This window comes from Prenolepis imparis, unplaced genomic scaffold, assembly GCF_030444845.1.
Source record: "Prenolepis imparis isolate NDT839.2.m4 unplaced genomic scaffold, iyPreImpa1.0 SCAF_10, whole genome shotgun sequence".
In the NCBI taxonomy this organism is placed as follows: domain Eukaryota; kingdom Metazoa; phylum Arthropoda; class Insecta; order Hymenoptera; family Formicidae; genus Prenolepis; species Prenolepis imparis.
In genome coordinates, this window is record NW_028141168.1 from 3,682,725 (window position 1) to 3,696,038 (window position 13,314).

The 13,314-nt window shown below is 33.2% G+C and overlaps 1 protein-coding gene and 1 pseudogene across 1 annotated transcript; both read right to left on the reverse strand.

Annotated features, from left to right (window-relative positions):
• Positions 1 to 2,151: 2,151 nt before the first annotated feature.
• Positions 2,152 to 7,893, reverse strand: LOC145941452 (uncharacterized). The gene is made up of 9 exons (XM_083047565.1): positions 7,590 to 7,893; positions 7,242 to 7,491; positions 6,481 to 6,560; positions 5,965 to 6,282; positions 5,503 to 5,613; positions 5,182 to 5,307; positions 4,864 to 4,989; positions 4,407 to 4,660; positions 2,152 to 3,890 (listed from the first exon to the last, which is right to left on the reverse strand). The coding sequence occupies exons 1-9, from the start codon at positions 7,786 to 7,788 to the stop codon at positions 3,675 to 3,677; spliced, it is 1,680 nt and encodes a 559-aa protein (XP_082903691.1). The 5' UTR covers positions 7,789 to 7,893; the 3' UTR covers positions 2,152 to 3,674.
• A 502-nt stretch (positions 7,894 to 8,395) lies between these two features.
• On the reverse strand, positions 8,396 to 11,482 carry LOC145941453 (uncharacterized; annotated as a pseudogene).
• Between the last annotated feature and the right edge of the window lie 1,832 nt (positions 11,483 to 13,314).

Consider the following 13,314-nt stretch of genomic DNA (forward strand, 5'->3'; position numbering starts at 1 on the left):
CTTCAATTAATGACGAATTAGAAAAGACTTTTAAGAGATTCAGATCATCATCATATAAACGATTTTTAATCAAATGATGTTCACAGCATCGATTTCCTTCCGGAATATAAATTCTCCGTTTGATGTATGACTGCATTCGGGCTTCTTGTGGGACTATTCTCAATTTGTTTTTTTTTTAATACATAAACAGCAATACTTATGAGTAGATACCGTTCTAGGAATTGCAACCTCTATGTATTCAATTGTACATTCTTCAGAATCAGTTAGCAATTCAATATAGAAGATTGGGTCTATCTGACTAGACTGAGATGCAGATACATCAGTGACAGAACTCTGCGATAAGCTGTGAGATAATTCTTCCAGCTCATCTCGATTATTGGAATCATCTGTTCTGCATTGTTTATACGCAGTCACCCGACAATTGCCACAAATAATATCGTTAATACTAGGAGATTGCGATGAACCTCTTGAAAAGAAAGCTGCATTATCTAATGATGCTATTCTTTTCCTAGTGCCTGGTATTTTATGTACCAATCGACCACATCGCGCACTTCGGATTGTATTTTTCGACATGCGTAGACATATTATACATGTAAATAATTCTAGAAAAATATCAATATACAGAGAGAGAGAAGTGTATTAATAAGTATATTGAAAAGGAATAAGCTGCCCAGCGACCCGAGTAGGGAGCTCAGATGAGCAGGAAGGTAAGGGAAATGCTCAAGTGAGCTAGAGAGGAGCCTTGGAGAGAGCTCCCAAGATGCGATCAACCCGGTCGACAACCAAAATCAAAAAGTCATAGTTGACTGGCTAATTTATTTCTCATTAATTATTGCGAAAATCGCAAAATGGTAGAGGACTTTTCTATTCAGTTCAACATGCTCTACCTGCAACTGACGGGTGGTTCGCGAATTATGGGACACCCTGTATATATAGGGTGTCCCATGACTCAAGGTCCATACATTAAGACAGAGCTGTCCACGTTTTGCACTTTTCGGCCGATTTCCGAGGCTCACCGCCTAGCGGCCCCCACTTACGCTCGAGACCTTAGCAACTACGGTTATCGGGCCACGCGTTGCTAAGGTCTCGAGCGTAAGTGGGGGCCGCTAGGCGGTGAGCCTCGGAAATCGGCCGAAAAGTGCAAAACGTGGACAGCTCTGCATTAAGAGCATGTTATTGAAATCATTTAGAGTTGAAATTGTCTAATAAACATATGTCCGAAAATGCTTTCTAACAGAATTACAATCATTGAAAGTATTATTTTTTCGTCTACTCTAAATGACTTCAATATCATGCTCTTAATGTATGGATCTCGATTCCTGGGACACCCTGTATATACCCTAACAGCACAGGTAGATTCTGAAAATGTTCGGAGGATATCACAAAAGTATATTTCGTACATTCTCAGAACATTCGATATACGTACTATGATAGACTCAGTACATACTGAGAAAGTTCCTATGTCATAGGTTCCTATGTCATAGGTATTATAGTTCGTAATATATACTGGGAATATCCTACAGTATATCCACAGAATGTTTCCAGTATGTTATTAGTTCGTAGCATATCCTGGGAGTATCCTGTAGTATATTCACAGAATATTACCAGTATATTATTGGTTCGTAGCATATACTGGGAGTATCCTGTAGTATATCCACAGAATATTACTAGTATGTTATTGGTTCGTAATATATACTGGGAATATCCTGTAGTATATCCACAGAATGTTGCCGGTATATTATTGATATATTACTCATATTTAGATTTAGGTTAGGGTTAGGTTAGGATATATTAATAAATTGTTTCTATTTACATTTTAAAAATATTTATTCTAAATTATTATTTATATATATTTTCATAAAATTCTTATATCTATAATCTACACACTATTATATTAATTTATTATCTTAATTATATTAAAATCTAAATCTATATCTAAAAATTCTATATAAAATCTATTAAAATTTAATTATTTTCTTAATTATATATTTATAATCTAAATCTATATCTAAATTCTATATAAAATCTATTAATTTATAATCTTAACTATACATATATATAATCTAAATCAGAGCTGGACATATATAGTTTGCACATTTTGACCGATTTTCGAAGGTCATCGCCTACCATCCTCCCTTTACGTCTTGACATCTTAGCAACGAATTGTCTAACAACCGCAACTAAGCACGCAGCATTTTGCCTCAGGTACGACGCGGAAATAAAATAAGAGTCTCCGAGACATTTAACAAATCTGTCGCATATAATTTAATATTTTACAATTTTTATATCGTAATAAATGTAATTAACTATTTAAAAATTAAAAAACAAATTTTTAAAAAGACGCATTTATAAAATATATATTGACATTTGGTCAGTCGGAGGATACGAAACCACATCATGTTACAGATGCGTCGTTCCTGAGGCAGAATGCTGCGTGCTTATAGTTGTTAGACAACTTGTTACTAAGATGTCAAGATGTAAAGGGAGGATGGTACGCGGTGACTTTCGAAAATCAGTCGAAATGTGCAAACTGTGTCCAGCTCTAATCTAAATCTATAACAATCTATAACATTAACAATCTGTATTGCCAGCCTCGCACTGGCCAACAGTCTCAGTCACCACAGTCCTCTGTGTGTTATGTTCTCTCTCTATTCGTTCTTTGGCATGGGCCAACCATATTTTAATAGGAGCAGATATTTGCTCCTCTGTTGTGTCAGCGTGTGACTTTCGTATTACACCTGGAAAAGTAACATACTCTTTCTTTACTTCTCATTAATTCTACATAAATTACAATAAGCATGTCTATGATATAATTTAAATTAAGTTACAGGTAATTATATGTGTTAAAGCGTAATCAAAATTTATATTATAATTCTATCCTTTTGTGAATTTATGTCTTATTCTATATACACGACTCTCGAATATTGTGTTTAAGTGTTTTTGTTTGAGCGATCGACGAAGACGATTCTAAAGAACCACACAAAAGTAAGGTAAATATCTAATATTGTCAGTTCGAGATATTTAGCTCAGTTGTTATTATTCTCTGTCTCTGATCACCGGATTGTCCTCCGTTAAACCGACTCTTTTAAACTCAACATATCGCGCAGACTCGGTCCTCCCCGTCTCATTTCTTCGAACTTTCTAGATTCTTTGCGGTATATAAGGAGATCGATGTTCGGAATTCTGTTCTGTTGATTTTCGTTTAGTGCGAAATAAGTCGAGCGTTAAGATCGCGCTTTAATTATCCAAGCATCTTCGGAATCGCTAACTAGAAATATATACATTGATCAACTATCAATTCTCGTGATCTTTTATATTAATTCCTGTGCTATTTTCCTCTCAATTTCTTCAAGCATTGCCTCCTAATTCACATACTGCAATCTCTCGCTTACTCTCTCCTTCTCTCTCTAAATTACTCTCCATCTCTTTCTTTCACGCTCCGTCCCGCACTCTTCTTCATTCTTATCGCCTATCGTTCTCTCGGAGCGAAACCGGCAAAACAATTTGCGTGCTGGCAAAATTCTGCCCGTGCGTGAACAATATGCTATATTATATGCTTTATTTCTAATATACATATTTAAAAAATATGTGAAAAATATTAATATTTTTGAACATATTTTATTTATTAATAACTGATACCAACATGTCGGTCTTTTAATTGGTATAAAGGAATATTATATAATAGTATTTTCATTAATAAAAAAATTAAGATTGCTTTTAAATATTTTACTTATAATTATTTTGCATAAGTGCAATTTAGAAAAAATTTGTTTCTTTTTCGCACCATACCAACTGTAATTTATTGCAACTTCATTAGACAGGATTAGCCTCATTAGTTGTAAGCATGAGGTTTTCATATTTTGACACGTGTAACGTGTCAATTGTTTAATCTGAAAATATTTTAAATAAACATTATATTACTAAAAAATTCGTATTATAGTTATTTAATTAATGGTTATTTTCGAAATATGAAAAAATTCAAATTATATTTAGTTTTATTTTTAAACAACTATCTTTGTATAGAATCTCGAAATGAAAATAATATTAACTTATTAGGTGTGTATGCAATTTAAAATAAAAATATTCCAGTAAATATATGTTTGTAAATGCTTTTTTATAAAATTGCTATTAAAAAATTTGTTTAATATATCATTTATATACATCTGTTTTGTTTAAAAAATTTACGTACGTAATAAACCAAATGTTACACAATCCAAAGTAAATAATAGATATGATTATACTATTTAATTATTTATACAAAAAACAATATTTAATATACGAAATTTTTTAACGACTTATATATGGAATTCCTTTTAGAATTGTCTATCAGATCCTGTTATTCTTTTATTTTTCAAAGATATTTAGTAATGTAATATTGTATTGAAATATATAAACATTTGACTTACCATTTGTTTTCGATAAGATACATCATTTTTTAATTTTGTTTCCATATCCTCCAAATCTTTTTGTTGTTTCAACGGTAAATCTTGCAAAATATCAATTTCTTCTTTTTCCTCTGTTTCGAAAGCACCTTTTGACAATTTTTCTAACAAGAACTTTTGATTTTCATTAATTATTTTCAGATTTTGATTTACGCTATTCATTTTTAACTCCAAACCAATTAATTTCCGTATAACAAATCGTTGAAAATTTTCTGATCCTATAAAACATTCAAAAAATTTATTTTACATAAAAGAAAACAAAATATAAGATTTTTGAGAAAAATTATACACATTAAAAATATAAAAAGATAAAAAATATAAGTGTATAAATATATTTAAAATATAACAAAAATGCTCTAAAAATAACATTATGAAAATATAGCGTTACCGTATATAAAATAAAAACTATTTGCATACTAACTTGTTTCATTATTACAATTTGGACTTGGTACTTGGCATACCGTATTTGTTGACTTTGAGACGCTAGCATCAATTTCATTATCGAATTGTTCATTATTAAGCAAATTTTTTTTAGTACATTGTGAATCTAAAAAAATTCATTATAAAAAACATTTAGGTATATAAATATAGAATATAGAATTAAATTTCTACAAATTATAAAAATAATATGAAAAAGAGTGTGAGAAATATATCACGTAAAATTGTTTCAGATTAAATAACACATTATGATTTTAAACTACACATGCATAATTAAGTAATATAAAAACAACTTGCATACTATAACTTGATTCAAAATTTAAAAATACACTTGATGCTTCATTGTTTATTGACATTGTAACACTATCATTATCAATCTTTTCCCCTTGTTCAACGTTCAGCAAATTTTTTTCATTACATTGTGGACCTAAAAAAAATTCATTATAAAAAACATTTAGGTATATAAATATAGAATATAGAATTAAATTTCTACAAATTATAAAAATAATATAAAAAAGAGTGAGAAATATATCACGTAAAATTGTTTCAGATTAAATAACGCATTATGATTTTAAACTACACATGCATAATTAAATAATATAAAAACAACTTGCATACTAACTTGATTCAGAATTTAAAACCCTTGATGCTTCATTGTTTGTTGATATTGTAACACCATCAATCTCTTCCCCTTGTTCAACGTTCAGCAAATTTTTTTCATTACATTGTGGATCTAAAACAATATTGTGGAGTAAAACAATGTTGCCATTATATTATTTATTCCATTTTTACATAGATTATTTGAATGTATAATATTTATCTCATTTGTGATAAACACAACATTGTAAAAAATGGATTAAAATAAATAGAATCTAATATTTTGTGACGGTCCGCTTTCGCGACGGGCGGCGCGGATTGGCTCAGCGGTGGTCAGGGTTCGTGAAAGGGTTTGTTCCGGGAGTTCTGGAGCGTCCGGGAACGCGGCGGGTGACGAGAACTCTCGTCGGAGGCAGAGAACGCTCTACCCCGTCCTCTTCGCGGAGTAATGGATCGTGCTTCGGTTAGGACGGCTAGTCAAAAGTACCGAGAACGCTCGGCGGAGGCAGAGAACGCTCTACCCCTAGGTTCCTTTTGACTCTGTGCCTAGGTTGCGGAATTCCAGGTGCTTTACTAGCTCTGGCGGTACGAGATCGGAGAGATCTCGGGAAGTTCTGCCTTTCTTGTAAAAGTGTCGCCTTCTTATAGTAATCCATCCACGCGTTCGGAATTACTCGGTGATTACTCGGTAACGTTCGCGTGAGAAGTTTACCATTATTTTGACGGCGTTCGCTCGATAGCGCGTGCTCCGTGCCACCGCCTCGGAAGTCTTCGGGCAGGTACGGTACGGTTCGGCTCCGAGCGGCTTACGGATATCATCTCGGCCGTTATCGCGTGTATTTCGGCGTTTTAAAGAATGTGGCGCTCGGCGCCTCTGCCCTTTGCCCGGCTGGTGTCTGCCGGGCGGCAGCTTCCGGTTGGTCGACGGCCAGGACTTCGTAACGATGGGGGGTGCATCGTTACAATTTTTTACTATGTTATGTACACACACACACATACACACCTTGTAAATTCCAGTCATATACAGCCATACAATTCAAATCGGTATCGGAAAGTTGGATATTTTTATACTTTGGTAATTCTGAAAAAAAAAAATTGTTTATACTTTATTTATTCGTTTAATTTTTGATGGTATATTTTTTTATATATTTTTTTTGTAGGTTATTGTTTAATTTTTCTTTAATACTGTATATTATTTTATTTTACATTTAAATTCCATAAAAATATAAAAGTAGTAAATTAAAAATTTAATTAAGAAATAAAAAAAAATTAAGAAATTAAAGATTATTATGTGTGTATATTTTAATAAAACTAACTTAATAAAAGAGTTTATTTTTAACTATTATTACCACTAAAATTATTTATTCTATAGAAAAAATTGAATCCAAATTTGTTAAAAAATGTACCAAAAATTAACTACTAGTGCAATAATACTGGAAATATCTATGTATACACAAGTGCATGCGTCAATATTTGTGTTTGTATCACATAAGAAGTATATATATAATATAAATTTATAATAGTATCCAAATTTATAAATCTCTTATCTTGTAAATATTTTGATACAAATTATGCTTACGAAACTCATCTTTTTTTTCTGTTTCTGTTATAAATCGATTGTACGGTGCAGCTTTATTCTCAATTTTTTTTGCATATTTTTTCGTCTCATTTCTGTAATTTAAATCTGAAATTCATACAATAATTGTTATTGAAATATTTCATTCTTTTTAAATCTATTAATGCGCGCTTTTTCATGATATTACCTTTTTGTGCTTTTTATCCATTTTTGGCTTTTTTATCTGAATCATGTTAGATATCTTCGGAGTTTTTGGAAGATCGTCTAAAAAATCTTCTGATAATCCATCTGATAATTCATCGCTGCTTGATGCATCTATAGCTTTAGCGGCTCTAATTTTTCTGGATTTCTTTAGATATTCCTCTTTTTCAGTATTAGAGGTGAGGTCGGACAGTTCTTCTGCTTCTTTCAATTTTTTTCTCGCTACTGCGTAATTTGCTGCAACAATAAAAACATTCCATTTTCTTGTAATTATTAAAAAACATCAACATACATGTTACATGAAAAAATATTTCAGAAAATATAACATTACTTACAATATGTTCCATATATTTTTTGAATTTTATGTTCCATCCATGTAGATTGAGGCTCCTCCATTGATCTTACTGCTTTATCGTATCTAAGATTGTTAGTAAAATTAGGCCAAACGGCTTTTGTTTGATCCTCATTCAACCAATTGTTTGGAATCATTTGAATTCCATCTTCAAATTCAACGACTGCGTAGAACTTCGTCATTCTGTTTAAATTATAGTCGTGTTTGAATCAATATAATTATTTTTTGCTATGTAATAATGGAAAAACTGCATGTTTTTCTTCTCCATATGGCAACTTAACATATTTTCGGACTACATTTCTTAATGGCCACGATTTTAATTCTGAGCATGAGTGCACAATATAAATTCCAAGTAATGATGATGGACATGGAAGATTAAATAGATCTTCTTTTTTCAAAAATTCACGGCCTATGATCACAGGAATATTTTGCTCTGTATAATATGCTATATTTTTTATAGACACAATGCTACCACAATTTAAACCACAGCAACTATCTGCAAGTGTTCCCGTTTTCAATGTTATATCATTGTATTTAACAATTTTATATTGTGGATTTCTGCAATTGGATGCAAGTGGACCATCATGATGTAATAATATTAAATTTGGGTGCTCCACACAGAACAGACTGTGATAAAATAGTTGGTGATAGACATGCATCTGAGTTTGTAACGGTCGCTTTTCGCGAGCTCGGAATAACTCGGTCGGGATCAGGGCTCGTAAAAAGGGTGAGACAACGAACGTAGCATTTATCGGTAACCGATTTAATTTATTAATTTAGGTGTCTGTATGTACAAGTGTTCGTGTGTGTGCGTGTGTGGGTGTGTAACGCCGGTCGTTAAAGCCCGTGTATTATGCGGGTCTTTAAATCGCTTCGGAGTGTTTACGTCGCCCGCTAGACGCGGGGTCGGTGCGGCGCGCGGGGCGCTCGGTGTTGTCGCGACGCGAGTCGGCGCGGGTAGAAAAACGCGTCAGCTGAGAGCGGCCGCTCTCTTCGATATATCGAAGAGAGCGCAATCGAACGGCGCGCGTATGAGTCGGCCGCTTTGTCGGCCGGATTTCGCGGACCGTGATTTCGGCGTGGACGCGACGAATCGGCGTGTCACGGCCGTCCGTATGGGTTGCGGGGGGAGGAACGCACTGACGGTCGAGAACCCTCGACGAAGGCGGCGGAGCTCCACCCGCTGACGTCAGCGCGCTGTTTGCGGGGTGCGGTCGGAACCCCGGACTCCCGAGAATAGCTCGGGGGAGACAGAGTACCCTCTACCTCGAAGTCGGGGAACGGTGGAGGCGGAAGCCGGAAGTTCGGAGCACGGAGATTATCTCCGCAGAGGCAGCGTACGCGTCTACCTCGGTCTCTTATTCCGGGCGGAAGGATTCTCCGATACGACGGAGTCGGAACGGTATCTGAGAGAGCTCTTATCGCGAGCTCTCTTTTTATATGGATCGAGTAACGGGATCGGAGGCTGGATCGAAGGAGAGGGAGTGGGGGTGATAATCCTCGGCTTATTTCGGCGCGCGTCGGGCCTTTTCGGGGAACCGTGTTTAACGGTTGAATAATTAAATGTGGCGCTCAGCGCCTGCTGCCCTGCCCGGCCGGTGTTCGCCGGGCGCAGCCTTCCGACGGATGGACGGTCGGGAACGACGCGGGCGTCGTTACAAGTTTATTTCTTTTTCGATATATCTTCGTACAACTTGTTGTAAAGGTCTGTCCGCTTTTCTAATGTATTTCTTCAATACTTGCATATAGTTTTCAAATTTGAATGCACTAAAATTATCAAGTAATCCAAACTTTTTGACGTCATCAACAAGATGTATAAGGCTATGAACATTGTGTGACATATTCTGAATTCCGTAAATTTTAATGAATGTTTTAATAAAAAAAAGTATTAAATCTTGCGCATATGTTAGATGTTCGTGTAAATCTTGCGAACACAGAATTCTAATAATCACATGTAGCGTTATAAAATGTATATATACGTTCTTCTTTAATATAGATTTAAAAGCCACTGGACCCGTATATAATAATATCAATCTATGTTCCGTAGCTTTCCATAATTTTACACAATTTATCGCTCGTGGCTTCCTTGCAAATTCTACAGGTATTGAAGGTTTTAACTGTGTTACTAAACGTGTAGAAATTTCTTCGATGACTCTAGACTGTAGTCGATAAGACAACTCTCCACCAAGCCATAAGTATATTAATTTGCGCATAATTCTTAAGCATATCAAATGCATATAATCTAACGGAACATTGGTAACGGGCTTAAAATGAGGCACATTTAACAAACTACATGTGATATCTGGTTTATGATAATTTTCATCAATCTTTTGGATGAAATCCTTATCTGTTCGAAGTGGTGCATCGACTTGTGGGAAACATATTCGATTTCCTACATATTCTCCTTCTGTTTGACATTTTGTGCAACTGGAATATCCAGAATGTCCCTTTACACACAAAACAAATGCTTTCGCTGGTGTATCACAAATTAAAGCCTCAATTCTGCACTGTATGTTACGATCATTAACGTTAATTCCATTTTCGCAAATATCTTTAGCCTCGGCAACAAAATCCTTTAAAAAATCATTAGCACTTGCCGGTTTTTCATTCCCATGATATAGACCAATCACAAAAACATTCTCATATGGCAGAACTGAACCTAATATGGGCCAGAATTGTTGCGATGACAATTTCGACAGGGTAGTCCATCAACATTAATAGTTATTTTTACACAATCAATATTTTCTTCTACAGATGTCAAAATATTTAATAGAGAATTAAGTAGTCCGAAATGATAGTATATTCCCGGTGTTACTACGCGTATTTTTTGTTTTCTTGGTGTGTGGAGAAGTGATCGTGGATCTAACGACAATTTCGAAAAACAAGAATGTCGTTTTAATCTTTGAAGCAATGCTCTGAGAGCAATATGAGAGATTTGATGCTCTGTAGCCCAGATAGCAAGACTACTTTTAAAATCATTGTCTGCACTTGCATTTTCAGGTGTATTTTCAGATGCATTTTCAGATACATTTTCAGATGCAATAGAAGAAATGGACTCTCTAGAAATGCTTACAGATTTTTCTGAATCTGATTCGTTTAATGGCAGACATTCATTATTTTCAATTGCAAGTGTTTCACGTTTGTCTATGTGTGAATTAATTGTAGCATTATTTTCCGAATATTTTGAATGTAATTCATTATCACTATGTGATACAATTGTATTCAACAAACTATCATATATAAGTTTTGATTCTTGTGCAGCAAGTCGAATTAAGTGCCTCTTTGAAACGCATGAAATATTTTTTCTGGGCCGCTTTCGGTTCACTGTTTTATTTCTGTTGAAATGAAATAATATTGAAACCTTTTTGACATAAAATGTAAAATATCATGTAAAATATTCATTTTTCGATCATCTTTCCCTAATACTTTCATGCACAGAATAATGAGACTAATCAATTGGTGCAAAGAAAACACATATTACTTTAAAAAAAAATTCGCAGCTGCACGTTGCAATTTACATATTTTTTAAAAACAATTATCTATTTTCTTTACACCAATTGATTGATCTCATTATCCCATGCATAAAAGTATTGGGGTAAGACTATTGAAAAATGAATATTTTACAAGATATTTTACATTTTGTAAAAAATTTTAAACTTCAAACCTTATAACTCAAAAAGTACAGAAAAATACTTTATTATAGTGTTTTGGAAACCTCTCCATCAGATAAGTTACAATATAAGAATATGCAAAAATGGGGGTTCCCATTAAAAAATTTCAAGGTGATCTTTACATGATCTTGACAACGTTGTTTAAGATCATACTGATTGCTATGTAATGCGTTACTTGCAATTCTGCAACTTTTGTCTCAAACATTTTTTTCTATCTTGTATATTTTCATTTTGAGTTATTCAGGGGTCTCCACCTTTTTTGAACACCCTGTATAATATTTATAAATATATCTATATATATCTATATATCTATATATAATAAAATATATACTCCACATTAAACAAAATAATGAATAATTAATGATATAAACAAAAATAATTAGTTTCTGGTAAATTATTTAAAACGTCAAAGACATGCATGCTATGTCTATATATGGTTATTTTGCAAATTTTAATCTCAAAATCGCATATTTTTGAAATTTGTCTATTTTATCGTGAATTTATATTTTGGCATTGTCACTAACCTAATCCTAATCAAGAGATCTAGATAGTTGAAGTGATTAAACTTATCATAGAGTTTATCTTTTTTACTCCACATTAGAAGGAATTAAGTCTTTCCTTCGAATGTGAAGTAAAAAACAACTCTAAATTAGTGCAATCAGTTTGGCTAAAAAGAACATACTTTATAAAGGCCAGTTTCACCAACATCGATTAACTTCAACCTCCGATAAAACTATCCCAGTGAGCATTATTGAGAGGAAGAGCTCTTTAAGAGAACTTTTTGAAAACTTCATTAATTTTTCTTAAAAATGATATTAGTAAGTTATCTTTTTGTAAGATATCTTTCAGAAGAGCTCTTTAAGAGAACTTTTGAAGACCTTATTAATTTCTCTTAAAAATGATATCAGTAAGTTATCTTTTTGTAAGATATCTTTCAGAAGAGCTCTTTATGTTGTCTATTCATAGATGTCTGTAGAGTCTCTAGCAAGCGTGCTATTTTACGAACGCCGCACATGGGCAAGCCACATATATACGTGTGTGAACTGCGTGCTCTGAGTTGAATTTCAAGGAGATAGCATTTACGTTCTTCGATATTAACGTTTAATCTTTCTTTCTTAAATTATAAATATTATTAAATATGTATTTGAGCATAAAATAGAGATTATATATTTTCATATATATTTTTGTTATTTGTTCTATGTTGCCTCTATATCCAACCAAAGAAGTTGGGTTATGTCTGCAAAAAGCACGTTGCAATCATAAAGTTTTTTTTATTCAAAGTCTATGGGCATTTTGAAACCTGTTTTAATTTTAATAAAATGTTATAAAAGAAATGTATACTAAGAGTTATATTTTTTTTAATATAAAAAAAAAATATGTAAAAATATACTACAAATAGCAATTCTTAACGGTAACCTTTTTTTGATATTTAAAAGAAGTCAGATTGTGGAATTCTTTTAGATGTCGTTTATGTCTTTCTTTCCTCTAAAATCGACGCATTGGAGGACTTATTGATATCATAATATTATCATTTTGATGGAGTTATCGGAAGTCCGACTCTTAAACTTGAGTACTTTATGAATTTATTTTGATAACATATTGCTCACTGGGATATCTTTCTCTTTTTAAAAACGTATCTAAAAAGACAAAAATATAATTTAATCGGAGGTTGAAGTTAATCGACGTTGGTGAAACTGGCCCTTAATAGTGCATTATATACATTCTGGGCGATGTTCTATAGACATACTAAAGATATACTAAAGATATACTAAAAATATATTGAAAGATATTCTCAGTATATACTATGAATTAAAATAGGAGGACATTAGAGCATTCTTAGTACGTACTCAGTATAACATAGTACGTATCTCGAATGCTCTGAGAATATACTCAATATACTTTTGCGATATCCTCCGAACATTCTTAGTATCTACATGTGCTGTTAGGGATAAAAAAGCATGCGTATGTAGATTTTTATCTGCAGAAAGCGTAGATATTTTAACTTGCACTTTTTTGTGACAATGCCGCAATATTACA